This window comes from Panicum virgatum, chromosome 9N (assembly GCF_016808335.1).
Source record: "Panicum virgatum strain AP13 chromosome 9N, P.virgatum_v5, whole genome shotgun sequence".
NCBI classification, from domain to species: Eukaryota; Viridiplantae; Streptophyta; class Magnoliopsida; order Poales; family Poaceae; genus Panicum; species Panicum virgatum.
Window position 1 is genome coordinate 69,324,220 of NC_053153.1, and position 16,227 is coordinate 69,340,446.

General features: G+C 44.7%; 3 protein-coding genes across 3 annotated transcripts; 2 read left to right on the forward strand and 1 right to left on the reverse strand.

Annotated features, from left to right (window-relative positions):
- Positions 1-1,163: 1,163 nt before the first annotated feature.
- LOC120689301 (polyadenylate-binding protein 4-like) lies at positions 1,164-5,644 on the reverse strand. Its single transcript, XM_039971600.1, has 9 exons — positions 5,335-5,644; positions 3,867-3,985; positions 3,591-3,784; positions 3,258-3,514; positions 3,057-3,163; positions 2,783-2,972; positions 2,414-2,700; positions 1,613-1,792; positions 1,164-1,523 (listed from the first exon to the last, which is right to left on the reverse strand). Exons 1-9 carry the CDS (start codon positions 5,642-5,644, stop codon positions 1,323-1,325), a joined length of 1,845 nt encoding a protein of 614 aa, XP_039827534.1. The 3' UTR covers positions 1,164-1,322.
- A 445-nt stretch (positions 5,645-6,089) lies between these two features.
- LOC120689532 (probable ADP-ribosylation factor GTPase-activating protein AGD6) lies at positions 6,090-9,131 on the forward strand. Its single transcript, XM_039971820.1, has 3 exons — positions 6,090-7,050; positions 7,846-7,935; positions 8,389-9,131. The coding sequence occupies exons 1-3, from the start codon at positions 6,247-6,249 to the stop codon at positions 8,866-8,868; spliced, it is 1,374 nt and encodes a 457-aa protein (XP_039827754.1). The 5' UTR covers positions 6,090-6,246; the 3' UTR covers positions 8,869-9,131.
- A 2,217-nt stretch (positions 9,132-11,348) lies between these two features.
- On the forward strand, positions 11,349-14,012 carry LOC120689520 (THO complex subunit 4A-like). The gene is made up of 5 exons (XM_039971807.1): positions 11,349-11,724; positions 11,854-12,000; positions 12,608-12,676; positions 12,757-12,935; positions 13,474-14,012. Exons 1-5 carry the CDS (start codon positions 11,518-11,520, stop codon positions 13,652-13,654), a joined length of 783 nt encoding a protein of 260 aa, XP_039827741.1. The 5' UTR covers positions 11,349-11,517; the 3' UTR covers positions 13,655-14,012.
- The last annotated feature ends 2,215 nt before the right edge of the window (positions 14,013-16,227 follow it).

The following is a 16,227-nucleotide window of genomic DNA, read 5'->3' on the forward strand; positions in this document are numbered from 1 at the left end:
ACATTTAGTAATCTGAAACCAACCCAACCATACACCCGGTGTCTCCAAACAGTTGGTCAGCGCTTCGTGAGGCCTAGGGACCGGACAGCGAGCTCAGCCTCAGCTTAGGCTGCTGTCATCGTTGCGATCGAGGAGCATCAGCTATATATTACCAAAACGTCCAAACCACAATGAACGGTTTTCTCCGTGAAACCGAATTAAAACAAAAATGTCAGCTCGAGCAGACCACTTTCCTATTAAACCCAAGCCTGCCAAAGCAAAATTCAAACCACTAAACTTGGTTAATTTCCACCCAAACCGTTAGCAGATTAACAAGCAACCACCTTGATCTTGCATCGGCTGGCCGTGGCGGGTAGATAAATTATAGAACGATCGTCACTGATTCACTGCAAACTTCAAAGGCAATTGAGCTTGTTTGCAAAGGCAGATTGAAATGAACTAGTCATACTAGCTCCGGTCTCACTTATTAGCACTGTTTGTCTACACAGCCGTTTACACCGTTTATACACAACGGGTAAATGATTATCGATGGGTAACCGTGTAGGCCGATTAGCCCGTGTAAAGTCGTGCAAAACCGTTAACCGTTTAAACGGCCGTGTATACCATCTTTTTGCTAAACGATGGGTGACCGACCGTTCACCGTTTAACATTTAGGCTAACATTGCTTATTAGCTTACATCATTTTTTTAAAGACAAAAGTCTCTGACATAGTGAGCAGGAACTCGACGTGCGTTTCAGGATTTCAACGTCTTTCTGCTGATCTTAACGCCGGGACAACGCCAGCAAGGTTGGCATGTGTGGCCATCCATTGCCTACGTTCCACAGCTCTATCCAGCTTTACACCAGCAGAGGGGAAAGCAACGTTGACGGCTTGACGCCTCTGGAGAGGAGTAACCTGAAAACGAGAGCACTGACCACAACATGCTCGCAGGTTGCAGCCTTTCAGAAGCAAGGCATTCTTCTTGCATTGCTCTAATTTGTGAGCCCAATCTGGACCAAACTCATTAGAAAATAGACAACCTAGCTTCCATATACCTACGAACATAAACTACTACCCACGAAACCAAGGACAAATTACAGTACATGAACGTCAACACAAACAATTTATTTTCCTAGGATTCGAAAGGTTCTACCCAAGTAAGATTCGTAGCATGTCCAGATAACAGTTCTAGCTAGCTGAATCTAGTTTTTATTATTGCTAAGTTCTATAGCAAGCAGCACCTCAGCAAATCCAACCGGTAAAACTCCGCAAACTAGACGCGAAAACGCAGCAGCTACCACCTAGTTACCATCCCTATCACACAAAAGCAAGCAGCCAAGCTTCAATTGGCGTTTACACCAGCAGACTCCATCAAGCCCAGGTGTAGCGCGTCCTGATCCTCGGTCTTGGTTTTTGTTGCATGAAGCAGCTGAACGCACTCGTCGACCTTGGCTGACAGCATCTCCGACGAGCAAAGCAGAGCGACTACCTCAGAGTTGTCCAGCTCCAGCAGCATACCAGTGATTTTGCTCACGAGTTCAGGCTTGAACCAACAAAGCATAGATCAGTACAAATCTGGGTCCCTAGCTATGTTATGGATGGAATACATGACAAGAAAAAGCATGAGATTACTTGGTGTCTCTCAACGAGCGGATAGAGCCTGTTCCCAAGCAACTTCTTCTGTTCCTCCGGTGGAGCAGAAGCCAGATAGCTGCTGAACGAATCATTCACCGAAGAAACAGGGTCACCATGGTGAATGGTTAAACCGTTGGCCATAACATCATTTGAGAAGTACTTTGGATGGCTGAATCTCTGCAAAAACTCGAACGTATTATTAATAAGTGAACTGTCTTGTGTGAAGATAAGAAAAAGGAAGAACCAAATATAACTGATAAATCATCATGGAGAATGCTATCATAAAAGCCACAAATAAAAATGATCAGATTGGGAAATAGTTCATTAGATGCACATGAAACTTGCATGGGTGGGGGTGGGGTGGGGGCGTGGATCAAATCATCAAATATAGGTCACTAAGAAGGCTGCCACAAGGCAATGCCTAAAAATGTATTCGCATTGAACAGAGATTTTGGAAATAGTTAAGTACTAGATGAGCTCATGAGGCAACAGCCAGGCTATTTTGCAATGAGGCACATAACATGATATTCACATACTTACATTAATTTAAACATGAGGATGTAGAGAACAAATACCTGTCGGGGCATAGACATGAAATCTTTAGCTGGTGGTGCATGTGCGACATAGTTTACAGCATGAACGGTATGAGGAAGAGGCATCATATTCCCACCCATCCTTCCCCTGTTACTTCTGTAATGCCTTGGCGAATTCGGCATCTATGATATGGTAAATAAGAGCTTATTAACAAAGGAGAAAATATGAAGCAAAAATAGTTAAAAAAAAAGAAAGTAAATGTACCATGGGTGAATGTATTTGTTGGATATTAGGTGGTGAAGGAAACATGTTCGGCCTCCATTCGTGACTGAGCCCCATGGGTGGATACACAAATCCATGTCTTGGAGGACCTTGAGGAAGATGTGTACTTGGATGTGCAAAGTATACGTGTGGATATCCTGTGGGAATCATAGAGTTTGCAGGTCCAACCATTCTGGCAATATGAGCAAAATGTTGCTGCAGTTTGGCTCGCCTCTCCTCTTTCCTTTGAAAAATAGCAACGTACAATGGTTTTCCATAAAACATAACACCTGCGCGATTAACCCAAGTAACATGTTAGTAATCTAGTTGCAATAATCAATGAAATATGTTTATGAACAATTATGAAATTACCACGCATGCTGCTTACAGCACTCTTTGCCTCCTCAGGGGTACTGAAACATACAAAACCGAAGCCTCTACTAATGCCCTTATCATCACGCATAACCTTCGCTGATGTTATGTTACCAAATTCACCAAACCGTGCACGAAGAGTGTCATCATCGACTTCGTCATGGATATTTTTGATATACACATTTGATTCCTGTAAAAGAATGCATATAACATGAGTAAGCATAAGTTTGGAGATCGAGCATATAGGACTTAGGAATACATGTGTGAAACTTACATTGCTCTTATTTATTATTTCTTTTCTTTTCTCCTCATGTAAACGCTGCAAATATTGTTTCCTTTCCTCCTTCTTTTGAGCTCTCGCCACGTATAAAGCTTTTGATCCTAAAGAAAATAATTCACAAAAACATGTACCCATTAAAGCTTTTTTTTCTAGTAGAAGCTTTTATGTTATTTAACATGCGATTGATAAACATACCAATTAGCATCCCATGCATGGTCTCTTGTGCTTTAATGGCACTTTCAGGGTTTTGGAAACTAACAAATCCAAAACCCATAGATGACCCATCAGGCCTCCTCATAATCTTCAAACTAACTATTGGACCAAACTGAGAGAACTTCAATTTAACAAGTTCCTCTGTTATGTCATCATCCAGATGCTTCATGTATAGGTTAGTGTACTTGTCATCATTATTTGCAGACCGTTCACTTTTCTTAACAAAAGTAGCAACGTGCCTAAGAAAATGGAAATTATATATGTCAAATACAAACTATTACATGTAATACAAATGATTAAAGGACATAGACATACAATTTCCTATCATTGAAAAGGGAGCCATGGAGGTTCTCAATTGCTTCATCTGCTGGTTCTTGTGATGCAAATTGAACGAACCCATAACCTCTGCTAGTCCCATCCTCATTTTTAGCAACTTTACATGATAAAACATCTCCAAACTTGGAGAACAATTCTTGAAGGCTGGCATTGTCAACAGAATCACTAAGATTCTGGGAATTTCACAACAAAACAGGATTAGACCTTCATAAAATTGTAAATTCAGCAGGTATATATGCTCTATTGCGAGTATACCTTAACAAAAATGTTACCGACACCACTTCTCCTAGCATCTGGATCCCGGTTCGACCACATCACCCTTATTGGCTTATCCAAAATTAAGCTATGATTTAGTTTTTCAAGAGCTGTCACAGCTGATAAATAATGTTAGAACACTAGTCAAAATCTTACTATATTAGTCAACAAATGAATTATGATACTATTCATATTCATATCAATTAACAAAAACAAGATATAAGGATCACCACCATTTTTAAATGTATGACATCACCACCATTTGATATTTTGAACTAACTAGCTTGCCCACAACATCATATATTTTAAAAAGGAGGGAGCAACATGGTTTATTTATGCGCTCGGTTGTCACTAAAAGAAAATTAAAAACAATTCAGTAATGTAAAACAAATATCTAAACTTCAGTACATCTACATGTCAAAAGATATATGCGAAAACCCAAAATTATATGTGAGAGTAGCATATCAATTAACCTACTATGAAAATGCATGGAAAAGTGATTAAAGGAACAATTGCAAGTCAAGTGCACAATGCACCTATAACATTCAAGGAGTTGCACATTTTGACATGGTAAATCATTTACTTCCAGAATTTCAAAATACTTATCCACTCATATACAAATTAATGCTAGCAAAGATACTGATCCGTAAAAAAATGAAGGCACCCTTTTTAATTTCATCATACATCACTAGACAAACTCAATGTTGTTCTCAATCCTACTCGAATGATCAAACAAACATAAATTGACATCCTTTAGGATCTGCTGAGTATGTAATTAAGTTGCATTGGACGAGTATCATCAATCAACAAAGTTAATAAACAAAAAAATTAAATGCATTATTCAAATCAATTCAACCCGTGTATATTGTTAGAGTTGCTCACAGTTTAAGTAACTACCACCCTGAATGTGTGTTTGTATGAGTTCAAAGGGACACATATATATGACCACTTCAACCCAAGAGGGCAAGACGTGGTCTGAAAATATAAAGACGACTTTCTCATTGTCATGCAAAAAGACGAAAAAGAGAAAATCATCCTCAGCAACTTAATATGCTAAGCTTTACCAGTTCACATACCATGCTTGCGTTGGACAGCGTGAGAAAGAAAGAGATGACAAGGAGACGGCAAGTACGTGTTTGAGGTGAACAGCAGCATTTGAACTGGCGCTCCAAGCTTTGCATGGACCGTGCTTGCAGGATGCATGAGGCCTTCCTAGCTAGCTACCCGGCTCCAATTTCCCCACACCTCGAATTTAACATGAATGTTTTTCTAAACGATACTGGTCGATCCGATTTTAGTCTATAAATCCCAGAATAATGAAAATATACGCAAACCAAGCTAATAATTAATAATTAAGCCCTCGCATTACAGTAATACAGACAGGCAATCAAATTAAACCCCAATCAACCGGCCGGTACGACAGCTCGAGGAAACGGGATCAAGCGCGGCCGAGAGCTAGCGCACGTACCGTCAGCCCGGGAGAAGTAGTTCACGTATCCGTATCTAAGCGATCTGCTGGTGGCGTTGTCGCGGCAGACGCGCACGGACGTGACGGTGCCGATTTTGCTGAAGGCGTCGAACAGGTGCTCCTCCGCCACGTCCTCGTGCAGATCGCCCACGTACAGCGCCGGCACCGCCGCGGCGGCCGGCTGCGCCTCCTCGCTCCCTGGCCCTGCTGGCGCCGCGGGCGCCGCCGCCGACGTTTCCTCCTGCTGATCAGCGGCCGCCGCCGGCGCGTGCGCGGACGCGGCAGGCGCTTCCATCTCCGACGCCGGCATGGGCGAAGCAACGACGACCTGAGCTGGAGGCGCCGGCGGCGAGGAGCGGGCTAGGGCAATGCGGGGGAGGCGACGAGATGTCGAAACCGGCGAGGAGTCCCGCAGGGTTTCGGCGACGCGACGGTTTCTAAAAAAACTCGCGAGGGCGAGGGCCAAGAGACGCCACAGGTGGGCCTCCTCCTCCTTTTATTCGGCGGGGAGCGCGTCGGATACGGGAAACCGTCCGCGCCTGCCTGGCCGCCCGCCCATCTCGGTGGCCCCCCGAGCAGGCCCAGCCTCCTCCTCCTCCTCCTCCTCCTCCTTCCCGGCGCGCTGGGCCCAGATTGTCGGCGTCTGGAGTGGGCCCCTGTTCGGTTCGGCCACGCCCACCAGCCAGGGTCCCGGCGCTGCCCTCTGGCGACGAGGGGTAATTACCGCTCTGCCCTGGCCACCGCCCGCGCGCAGCCAGGGGCAGAAGCGTCCGCGTCACCGTATTTGACCCCTCCCCGTCCCGTGTCGGCGACTCCTCCTCCTCCCTGCCTCGCCCTCCCCCTTTCCCCTCCGCGTCCAGGGCCCGGGCCACCCACCCAGCCGCGGATCCGAGGCGCAGATCCGATCCGGCGATGGCGTCCACGGCGGCGAGGCGGCTGCGGGAGCTGCAGGCGCAGACGGGGAACAAGACCTGCGTGGACTGCGCGCAGCGGAACCCGCAGTGGGCGAGCGTCTCCTACGGGGTGTTCATGTGCCTCGAGTGCTCGGGCAAGCACCGCGGCCTCGGCGTGCACATCAGCTTCGTGCGCTCCGTCACCATGGACTCCTGGACCGAGGCGCAGCTCCGCAAGATGGAGGCCGGCGGCAACGACCGCCTCAACGCCTTCCTCGCCGCGCGGGGCGTGCCCAAGGAGACGCCCCACGTCGCCAAGTACAACTCCAACGCCGCGGCCGCCTACCGCGACCGCATCGTCGCGCTCGCCGAGGGCAGGCCGTGGACCGACCCGCCCGTTGTCAAGGAGACGCCCGGATCTGGGGCGCCCGCCCCCGCCAGGAAGCCGCCCGTGCACGCCTCCGCCGCGTCCGGAGGCGGCGGTGGCGGCGACGGCGGCTGGGACGAGTGGGACGACGACTTCCGGCCGGACATGAGGCGGAACCAATCGGTTGGATCATTCGCCGCCGCGGGGACGCAGTCGGGGAGGCAGCCGCCTAGGTCCAAATCGACGCAGGACATGTACACTAGGCAGCAGCTGGAGGCGTCGGCGGCAAATAAGGAGGATTTCTTCGCCAGGAGGATGGCGGAGAACGAGTCCAAGCCTGAGGGGATCCCGCCATCTCAGGGCGGCAAGTACGTTGGGTTCGGATCCAGCCCGGCGCCGTCGGCGAATAGGAATGGCGGTGCTGCCCAGGGCGATGTCATGCAGGTCGTCTCCCAGGTAAAAATATCATCTTTTTGCTATTGCTGTTGTTGTATGCCATTTAGCAGAACGCGCAATGTACAGGCCCCCGCCCAATTCTCCAATATAAGGAGCATAATTTCCATCGATTGGATAACAATATCATCAGTTTGCAGAAAAATAAATTACTATATGCATATCTGGTTTACATGCAAATGTTAGAAATCTCTGAATTTTGTTCCTTGGTACTATTTGTCCGTAAGATTGGGAATGTTGCAACTTGCAACTGTTGTTACGTAAAAATCAACTGCTCTCCTTGGGGTTGCCGACTATAAGGAATCTTGTTAGTACTGTGTTCTAATCAAGTTTCAGAAACCTAATGGACACATAAACATAGTGATGAAGAAGTTTTACTTCATAATAGAGGAACAAGCTGAGCTCCTCATGTAGTATATTTACATAAGAACAATCCCACTCTCTTGAAATATTTCAGCAGAATAGCTTCTGGAATTAAGTATACATCTTTGGTTGCTCTTGTTTCGATATGCGTCAGCATGTTTTTGCACTAAGCCTGAGATATGGTGTGATTCAATAGTATTCAATTCACTATTCACGGGTATACTTTGATCTTGTTAATATTTAGTTAGCTGCGATCTTGTTAATATTTACTTAGCTGCGCACGCCCTCAGCTTACTTTGATCTTGTTAATATTTAGTTAGCTGCGCACGCCCTCAGCTTACTTTGATCTTGTTAGTTAGCTGCGGTGATGCCAGGATTGTACCTTGTTTTGTAATTGTATTGATCTGATAGTTCCTCACTGTAACACCTTTTCAGGGATTTGGACGTCTTTCGCTAGTTGCAGCATCTGCTGCCCAGTCTGCTGCCAGTGTTGTCCAAGTCAGCACAAAAGAAATCCAATCAAAGGTGATGATACGCTTGCTTCCCCATTTCTGTGGCTCAATCATGTATCAGATATGAACCCCTCTTAGGTTCATCAAACTCATCTAGCTTCTTATTTGAATCTTTTGTTTTTCTTAAGCACTTCTTATAGCAACAATACTATGCTTCTGATCAATAGTAATGCATAACTTGGAAGTTACCTCGACATCAGTGTATTTTGAACAAATGGCAGTAAATCTTATTTAATTTAACATCAAATTAGTCTTGTGCTGCCTTTTTTCCTTTGAGAACCAAGTAATGTTTTTCACTTACATTTATGCAATATTCTTCTGTCAACACTTTATTGCTCCCTGTGCAGTAGTCACTGTTAGACTACATGAAAGCATATTTTGTTGCATTTTTTTTACCAGAATGTATAATACATTTGTTGTGCTTCACTGTTTTTTCCCCTGAGAATGGTGCTTGTCTGGAATGCAGATGAGGGAAGGGGGCTATGACCAGAAGGTGAATGAAACTGTCAGTGTTGTTGCCAATAAAACTGCAGAGATTGGAAGCAGGACCTGGGGGATCATGAGAGGAGTTGTGGCGTTGGCTACGCAAAAGGTCGAGGAATATGCCAAGGAAGGAGGAGTAGGTGGCTGGGGAGATGATTGGCAACGCAGTGAGCAGAGCAATGAGCCTTACCAAAGGTTCCAGCATGAGACCAACGGCAATGGTTGGAACTCTTCCCAAAATTCTTCATCCAAGAACTACAATTCCAATTCCTGGGACAATTGGGATGACCAAGGCAAGAAGGACGAGCCTGCGAAACCGCACCAGAGCAGTGACTCATGGGCCGGCTGGGATGACGGGAAGGATGACAGTCCTAGTTTTAGCAATCACAGCACCTCCAACAAGGGTAGCAACCAGAACGGGACCTCCGGCGGCTCGTATTGGACGGAGGGCGGATTCCGCTGAAGTTTCTCTCTTTCGACATAGAGCTATACTTTCAGGGTTGTTATTATATGCCAGGAAACTTGAGCGTCCAGTGGTTGGTATTATTGGGGATACTGAAACACTTGGGTAAAAGGGTTTGTGTTTTTGTACGATGTCTGCAACTGTTATATCTAGTGGTATATTTTTGTGGTAAAGGCCTGTCCGAAACCGCCGTCCAAATTACTAAGGAATGCCGAATTGAAGCTGTAATTTACGCAACTTCCTCGCATATTCTTTATTGGTTTTGCACCAGACAAGCTAGCCTTACAGAAATTTGCCTTAGTGGATGTTCTGGTTCCCATTGTGTGGCAGTATGCGCAATGAACTGGATATACTGTTCTCTGATCGGTGTCTTGGCTTGGGGCAAGTATTGTGCCCACTATCCACCAACTGATAAGGCACTGAAATCCGGTGCTTTCTCTCCAATTGGCTACTTTCCAAGTAGTTGATTCCAGGTAGGAAGCTGACAGTGTGACTCCACTTTTTGGAATCCATTGGTGTTGGTGCGGAAAGGATGCATCCCAGGTGATGCCAACCTCAAGCTCCACGTTCCTACAGAATCGTCGACAGCTGTATCTTCCAATCGAATTGCTGGAGTAGATTAACAAAATATTCCAGCCACTACATTCCATGATGTATAAAACCGATTGGACCTGTTTGGGCATTCAATCATCATACTGTATTTTCTTGTAATAGCTGGATTATACATGGAGCTTCCTATTTATGCCTATTTATGTGCTTCCAGTGCCAATCTGCGTTGTGTATTTGGCTAAGAGGGTCCCAGTCAATTAATGCATCAAAGGTCTGCACAGCAAGGAGGATGCAATGCTTGACTAAGGCCTTGTTTAGTTGCGAAATTCAAAATTCTAAATCTATCACATCGAAAAAGAATCTTACATGCATGGAATATTAAATTTAGATGAAATAAAAAATAAATTGCATAGTTTGCTTGTAAATTGCGAGACGAATCTAATGAACCTAATTATGCTATGATTATACATTAAATTGCTACAGTACACCTGCTCTAATGATGGGGTTAATTAGGCTAATTAGATTCATCTCGTAATTTACAGACAAGTTCTGCAATTAGTTTTGTGATTAGTCTATGTTTAATACTTCAAATATGCAAAGATTCTATTTTTACAATTTTACATGGGCAACTAAACGAGATCTAAATACAGGTAGTGAGCATGCTTGATAAATGGGAATAAGAGGTTACTCCCTTTTGGACTCGGTGATGGAACAGCAAAGGACGAAGAATATTATGCTACACTGTCATTTACCTGAACGGAGAAAATGAAACATGAGACAAATAAGTCGGTATAATTCGTGTCACTAACTTACTAACCTGTAGTGCTTCACGTTTTGTACTTTTGTGGCATAAAACCGAACTTGAGACAGGCACTAAACCAAGGTATGGGCACCTCATATAAGTTTATTTGTATAAAGTTTCGCTCACCAATCACCGCGCTAAAGTTAGGCAGCAATCTGAAATGATAATCATTTATAATTGTATGTACAAATAAAGAGGCGCCATCTCCACCGAATGCGAAAGCATAGAACAAAGCTTAGTTGGAGCACATGCACATGCATGCCAACTTGAGCTGTCCATGTGGAGCACTAGCTCAGAAAATTTTCTTCTCATCAGATGAGCAGGATGTTCGGTGGACCTGGACCATACAAGATTCTCGAGTAAGTAGTATAAGAGGTATTAACTAGGTGCCACTTAGGAAATTTTGATGATATGAAAAGTAACTAAACTAAGCTCTCTTCGTTAGGGCTCCGGCATCTCGCAAAATGGCTCGGGTTTTGGCTTTTCAAGTGGACCCGAAGCCATTTTACAAACCCTGTTAAATTTAACAAGCAATAATAATATGTTGCACTCTAGCCGTTATGCTTGCCCATTGGTTCAAGAGAAAGTGTTTCATAGTGTTTGCCTCATGATGATAGTATTAGTTATTTTAAATATTTTCACTCACTGCCGTTAACAAGGGTATCGATGGGCATTTCATTTTGACTTTTACCTGACTTTAGCACGTCCTTGTATGTGTTCTATGTACAAACATTCAAAGTCTAAAATAATAACTCATTCCGAAGATCTTTAAAATGTTTTATCACTAGTGGAGTGTTTTGACCGGCATAAAAAAAACCGTGTCTATCTCAAAGGCAACACTATTTTATTTTTTTTTACTAAAATCTACAATTTTATAATAACATGAAATCAACAAAGCTGCTTTTGCGTAGCTCGTGTCATCGTGTGGAAAACGGAATTCCAAAAAAGGATGGACCGAAAAGGAAAAAAACCATGAACTCTTTGCGCAGTTCCGGTCGGGATGTGACGGAACGAGCCAGAGGCCGCCGCCGCCGACCCGGACTCGGCCCATGTCAAGCCAACCAATCAGTGCCCGTCCGCATCACGCCGTCCTGGCCGTGCGCCCCCACCGCCTCATCCCGCGTTCTCCCTACGCGTCTCCGCCTATACTATTTCCCCCGCCCGAAAAAATATCCCCAATTCCCCACCCCAGCTCACAACCCTAATCACATTTCGCCGCCTCCGCCCCCGTCAACCTCTTCCCCTTCTCTCGCCAACCCTAGCCCACCCCCGGCGAGATCTGCCCAGCTCGAGCAGCCATGGCGGATACGCTCGACATGACCCTCGACGACATCATCAAGAACAACAAGAAGAGCAACCCCTCCTCCGGCGGGGGCCGCCGCAGCCGCGGCGGATCCGCCTCTGGCGGCAGCGGCAGCGGCGGCGGCGGTGGCGGTGGGGTCGGGCCGACCAGGCGCCCCTTCAAGAGGGCTGGAAACAGGCAGGCTCCCTACCAGCCGCCGAAGGTACGAACGAATCGAACGGGCTAGTGGCTCCGCGTCGCCCGGCGGAGGATGCGGGGCTTCCGACTTCGCTGAGTCGGGCGGGAGGAGATGGTCGGAACGTTTTCTCACGTGGTGACGCGATCGATCCAGGCCCCCGACGCGGCGTGGCAGCACGACATGTACCCCGCGGTCGCCGCCACCGGTGGAGGCAGCGGCGGGAGGGTCTCGGCTATCGAGACGGGCACCAAACTCTACATCTCCAACCTGGACTTTGGCGTCTCGAACGACGACATCAAGGTATATGCATCACCGGCTTCTGAGCATTTAATTGTGCACAAAATCCGTAGTTAGCTGGTTAGATGTACGATTAGCTTGGATTCTTTCTAGATCTAGTGATCCTGAGGGTAGCTAAGATCTATTGTATGATGTTGTAGTTTGTGAAAGTCACTTGTATGTATTACTTGCAATTGTGCATGTTAAAAAAAAAAGGTGTTTAGATCTGGCAAAGATCTATATCTACATATAGCTTGGTCTTCGTTTTCTATGACATAGTGATTCTCCCATGGCGATATATGATTGAAAGTATTTATAGTAGGCTGTCTGCTTCAAACACCTAAGACTATGCTCCTGTTATATCCTCAGCTCGTCATGAGTTCTCAGTTTGTCCGTTTGGCTTATCCTAAAATATGCATATTTTCTGGACATTATTTATATTTATGTACCATAGGTGTCAGTTCTGTTTTTTTAGATCTTACTTATGCTAATTGCTAAATATTTAAGTTGTAGTGAAGCTATGTTCTAAGACTTTAAAATCGCAGTGGCGATTCTGTTTATTCGTCAATTTCTGCTGCATACAATATCAGAATTTAAACATTAGCTCACTAGTTTTGTATGTATGATGCAGGAGCTATTCTCTGAGTTAGGTGATCTGAAGCGATCTTCCATAAATTATGATCGAAGTGGGAGGTCTAAGGTACAGATGCAACCTTATTGGTCTCCAGCCCATCTCTTACCTATTTTTGGTCTCTTAAGTTAGTTTTTTTTCCCTTACAGGGAACAGCTGAAGTTGTATTTGCACGGCGTGCTGATGCTGTAGCTGCGGTGAAGAAATATAACAACGTGCAACTTGATGGTAAGCCCATGAAGATAGAGATAGTTGGGACCAATACTCCAACAGCAGCTTCTGCTCTTCCACTCACTAACGGAGGCCAGGCTAGGAATGCTGTGAAGAGGTATATTCTCAATCGGTCCATGCCAAATTGCCAATATCAAATTTGTAGGGGCATGTTCGGCAGTATTTAGATTAACTAACAGGCATTATGCTAAAAGTTGTTTATTGTTATATGAATCATGTCATTGAACAGCAGAGCTAGACTCATGTCTCTCAATGTAGCAATGCAAATAGAAAGATATCAATTTTATTAGTTATTTTTGTAATAAGAGCTTAACAGTAATTTCCATTGTGCAGTAGGCTATTTTTGGCATGTGCAAACTTAATATAATATGTCCTGTTTTCAGGGCCTTTGGCATTGTTGAATCTGTAATTTTTAAGGATTGAAAATTCTTAGGTGTTTGTATTTTGTGCTAGTTCATCTGATGAAATAGTTGCATCCGTGGACCATTTTCGTAACTGTGCATTTGTCACCTAATATGCAGTGAGATGCGTAATTGATCTTTTACCTATCAAAATTGTTATGTTTATTTTTTCCCTTTTTATTAATAGATATGCAATCTGTGTAAAGTTTACTAAGTCATATGCAAATGTTACAGCGCACCGAGGGGTGGCCCAACAGGTATGCCACAGCGTAGACCCCATCAAAGGGGCAGCAGTGGTCGTGGTGGTGGTGGATCTGGTGGTCGTCGTGGCAAAGAGCGTAGTAAGCCAAAGTCTGCTGAAGAACTTGATGCTGACTTGGAGAAATATCATGCCAATGCGATGCAGACCAACTAAATACCTTCACCAAGTTGACATTTCCATCAAATATGAAGAGCATTAGTCCTTTCATTCCTGCTGTTTGTGCTGCTATGTTCAGGGGACAACAGAACTTTATGTTTGTGGGGGGTCTTGCTTTACTGAATTTATGGGTTATATGTGTTTACATAGAACTAGACAGTGGGTGATGCTGAACACTGCTATGGAAATTACTTGGTTGCCTTTAGTTTCTGTACCTAATGCTGCGGAGTGAAGAATCATCCAAGTTACTCCACATGTGAACGTTGGAGTTGTATCAAGGTTCCTCTCATTTGCTTTGACCCTCACCATGCAACAATACAACATCTTCAAGGTAAAAAAAGGAATGGGTTTCAGATGTTCCCTGGTGATCCAGTTTTGTGCTTTCATTCTGATATTGCTGAGATGATTAACTGCTGTCCCGGTTCAAGCTCCAGCCATCTTAGGAGGTACGATGCTTTTCAGTTGATTAGAGTCCTTACTTTTGTTGGTTAGCTATGTATATTCATTTTCTTGTGTTTGTGAGGTTTAAGGATTTTTTTTTCGTATTGCAGGTGGCTGTTGCTTTTTATTGTGAAGCAATTTGATATTTATTTTGGGCATCTTAAGCGATCTTCGCAGGCACATTAATGATTCGCATGAGCTCGAGGTGCCTCATTCTTTTAAAAACTGAATCCTTTCTTGCATAATCTTCATCGCTTCTGGTGTCGACAAGTAAAGTTATCGCGGATTTGGCAGTCACTAATCTCATTGAAACATCATGGTTCAAATCCTGCCTCAAGGTCTGCTTTTGGTAGTTATAGTCGATGCTCTGCATCCTTTTGGAATTGAGTCCCATGCTTTCTTATTTATGGTGTAAGCATATGTGGATGCCTCTGAGGCTCTGATGGTTGATCTCATCAACTGCTCTTCGTTGGAAATATATCAACTTCCTTGGAGGATGCACATGGAGTCCCTTGCCTCTTGCCCAGAAAATTAGTTTTTAATTGAGACACTTTCCTATTTCTTGCCTGTCACTGGGTAGTTGGAACTTGTTTCAACTTCAACCCTGGTGGGCATCTCCCCATGCAGATGGTTTGAATCATCCTAGGTTCCCAGTTTTGCATGTGATTACTTGTGACCCTGGTGGTAATGCTATATCTCGTTAGCGGGCTGAGGTCAACCTTGTTTTTGTTCCTTCTCTTATTCTGGTATAGTTGGTTATGGTTTGTGGAAACATTTCTTTTGTTTCATTATTGCTTCAGTTTTATCGCACAATGTTTTAATATTCTGGGAGTGCTACACTTTTCAGCTTGCGTGCGATTTTTCTGATGGTTGGAATTATATAGTAATATAATAGGGATTGTCGGTTTAATTGATGTGTTCCTGTGGTGCTTTGATTTACTCCCTCTATCCCAAATTATTAGCTGTTTTGGGTTTCCTAGATATATTGGTTTCACTATGTAACTAGACATGATATATATCAAGATGCATAGAAAAAATTATGCATTTATAAAAGTCAAAATGACTAATTTAATTTGGGACGAAGTGAGTAGGAATCTTCGTTTCGCAGTTTTTGTTCTGATTACTTATTCTGGAGGTTTGATTGGCGAGTGCGTTGACGCGTGCCCCTTGGTGAACTAATAATCTTCTTGCTATACCGGCCTAACTTAGCAGGAAAACAACGCACGACGGGCTAGGGTTATTCCAGCGACTACTATTATTATATCATGGTTTTCGAACTAGGCAAGATACATTTCAGTAAACAAGTGGTAATGGTACGCTATTAGGCAGGCCGATCATGTTAGCTTGCATGAGGTGTCCTGACCTAAGGGAAACAGCAGAAACGGTCGCAAGACGGTGCCGCCTGACAGCCATGCGGGTTCGTGCGGCTGCGACCCTCGCCCTGCCAGGTGCGGGGCGTCCGGCAACGGAAGGGCTTCGTCAGGGGTGCACATCCGTCCCAGGGCGGTGCGCTGTGCAGCCAACAGCCACCAGCGATGCAACCGCGCAGCCAGCAGTGCAAGTTCGCTGCCGATCCTCCGACCAGCTGCGCTCTACATCACCTGTTGCCGATTTGCATTTGCGGCAAGCGGGCAACCAAAGGTGAAAGGTCTCACAAGTCACAATGCACCAATAATAACCAATTGACCATAAGCGATTCACCTTTTTGCATACATTTGTTTATGATGTAACTACCTTATCAGATCAATAAAGGCCTTGTTTGGTTTCCTAGCATGCTAGGAAATCAACACTTTGACTACTAATTACGGTGTCAAACAAAATCAGTTTATAAAATCAACTTCAGAACCCCCGCACTAGTGACCCTAAATAATCTAATGAGGTTTTGACCGTGTGATTAGAAGATGATTACTGTCGCAGCATTATAGCCAATCATCGATTAATTACCTTCATTAAATTCGTCGCGAAAAATTACACCCATCCCTGAAGAGGTTTTGCAAATAGACTTCATTTAGTACTCCATGCATGCGAGATTTTTTCTCAACTTGCATGTGCTAGAAATCTTGGTAGGAACCAAACAAGGCCAAAGCTCGCCGAATGCCCCCCCCCCCCACAAAAAAAAAACATCGAGC

Excerpts from the sequence above, each read along its gene's own strand:
- LOC120689301 (XM_039971600.1), bottom strand. The coding sequence starts at position 5,644 with ATGCCGGCGTCGGAGATGGAAGCGCCTGCCGCGTCCGCGCACGCGCCG. Across the intron at positions 3,986-5,334 it reads CTACTTCTCCCGGGCTGACG|CTGTGACAGCTCTTGAAAAA; the intron begins GTACGTGCGCTA and ends ATTATTTATCAG. Across the intron at positions 1,524-1,612 it reads CGCTCGTTGAGAGACACCAA|CCTGAACTCGTGAGCAAAAT; the intron begins GTAATCTCATGC and ends TGTTGGTTCAAG.
- LOC120689520 (XM_039971807.1), top strand. The coding sequence starts at position 11,518 with ATGGCGGATACGCTCGACATGACCCTCGACGACATCATCAAGAACAAC. Across the intron at positions 11,725-11,853 it reads CTCCCTACCAGCCGCCGAAG|GCCCCCGACGCGGCGTGGCA; the intron begins GTACGAACGAAT and ends CGATCGATCCAG. Across the intron at positions 12,677-12,756 it reads ATCGAAGTGGGAGGTCTAAG|GGAACAGCTGAAGTTGTATT; the intron begins GTACAGATGCAA and ends TTTCCCTTACAG.
- LOC120689532 (XM_039971820.1), top strand. The coding sequence starts at position 6,247 with ATGGCGTCCACGGCGGCGAGGCGGCTGCGGGAGCTGCAGGCGCAGACG. Across the intron at positions 7,051-7,845 it reads TCATGCAGGTCGTCTCCCAG|GGATTTGGACGTCTTTCGCT; the intron begins GTAAAAATATCA and ends ACACCTTTTCAG. Across the intron at positions 7,936-8,388 it reads CAAAAGAAATCCAATCAAAG|ATGAGGGAAGGGGGCTATGA; the intron begins GTGATGATACGC and ends TCTGGAATGCAG.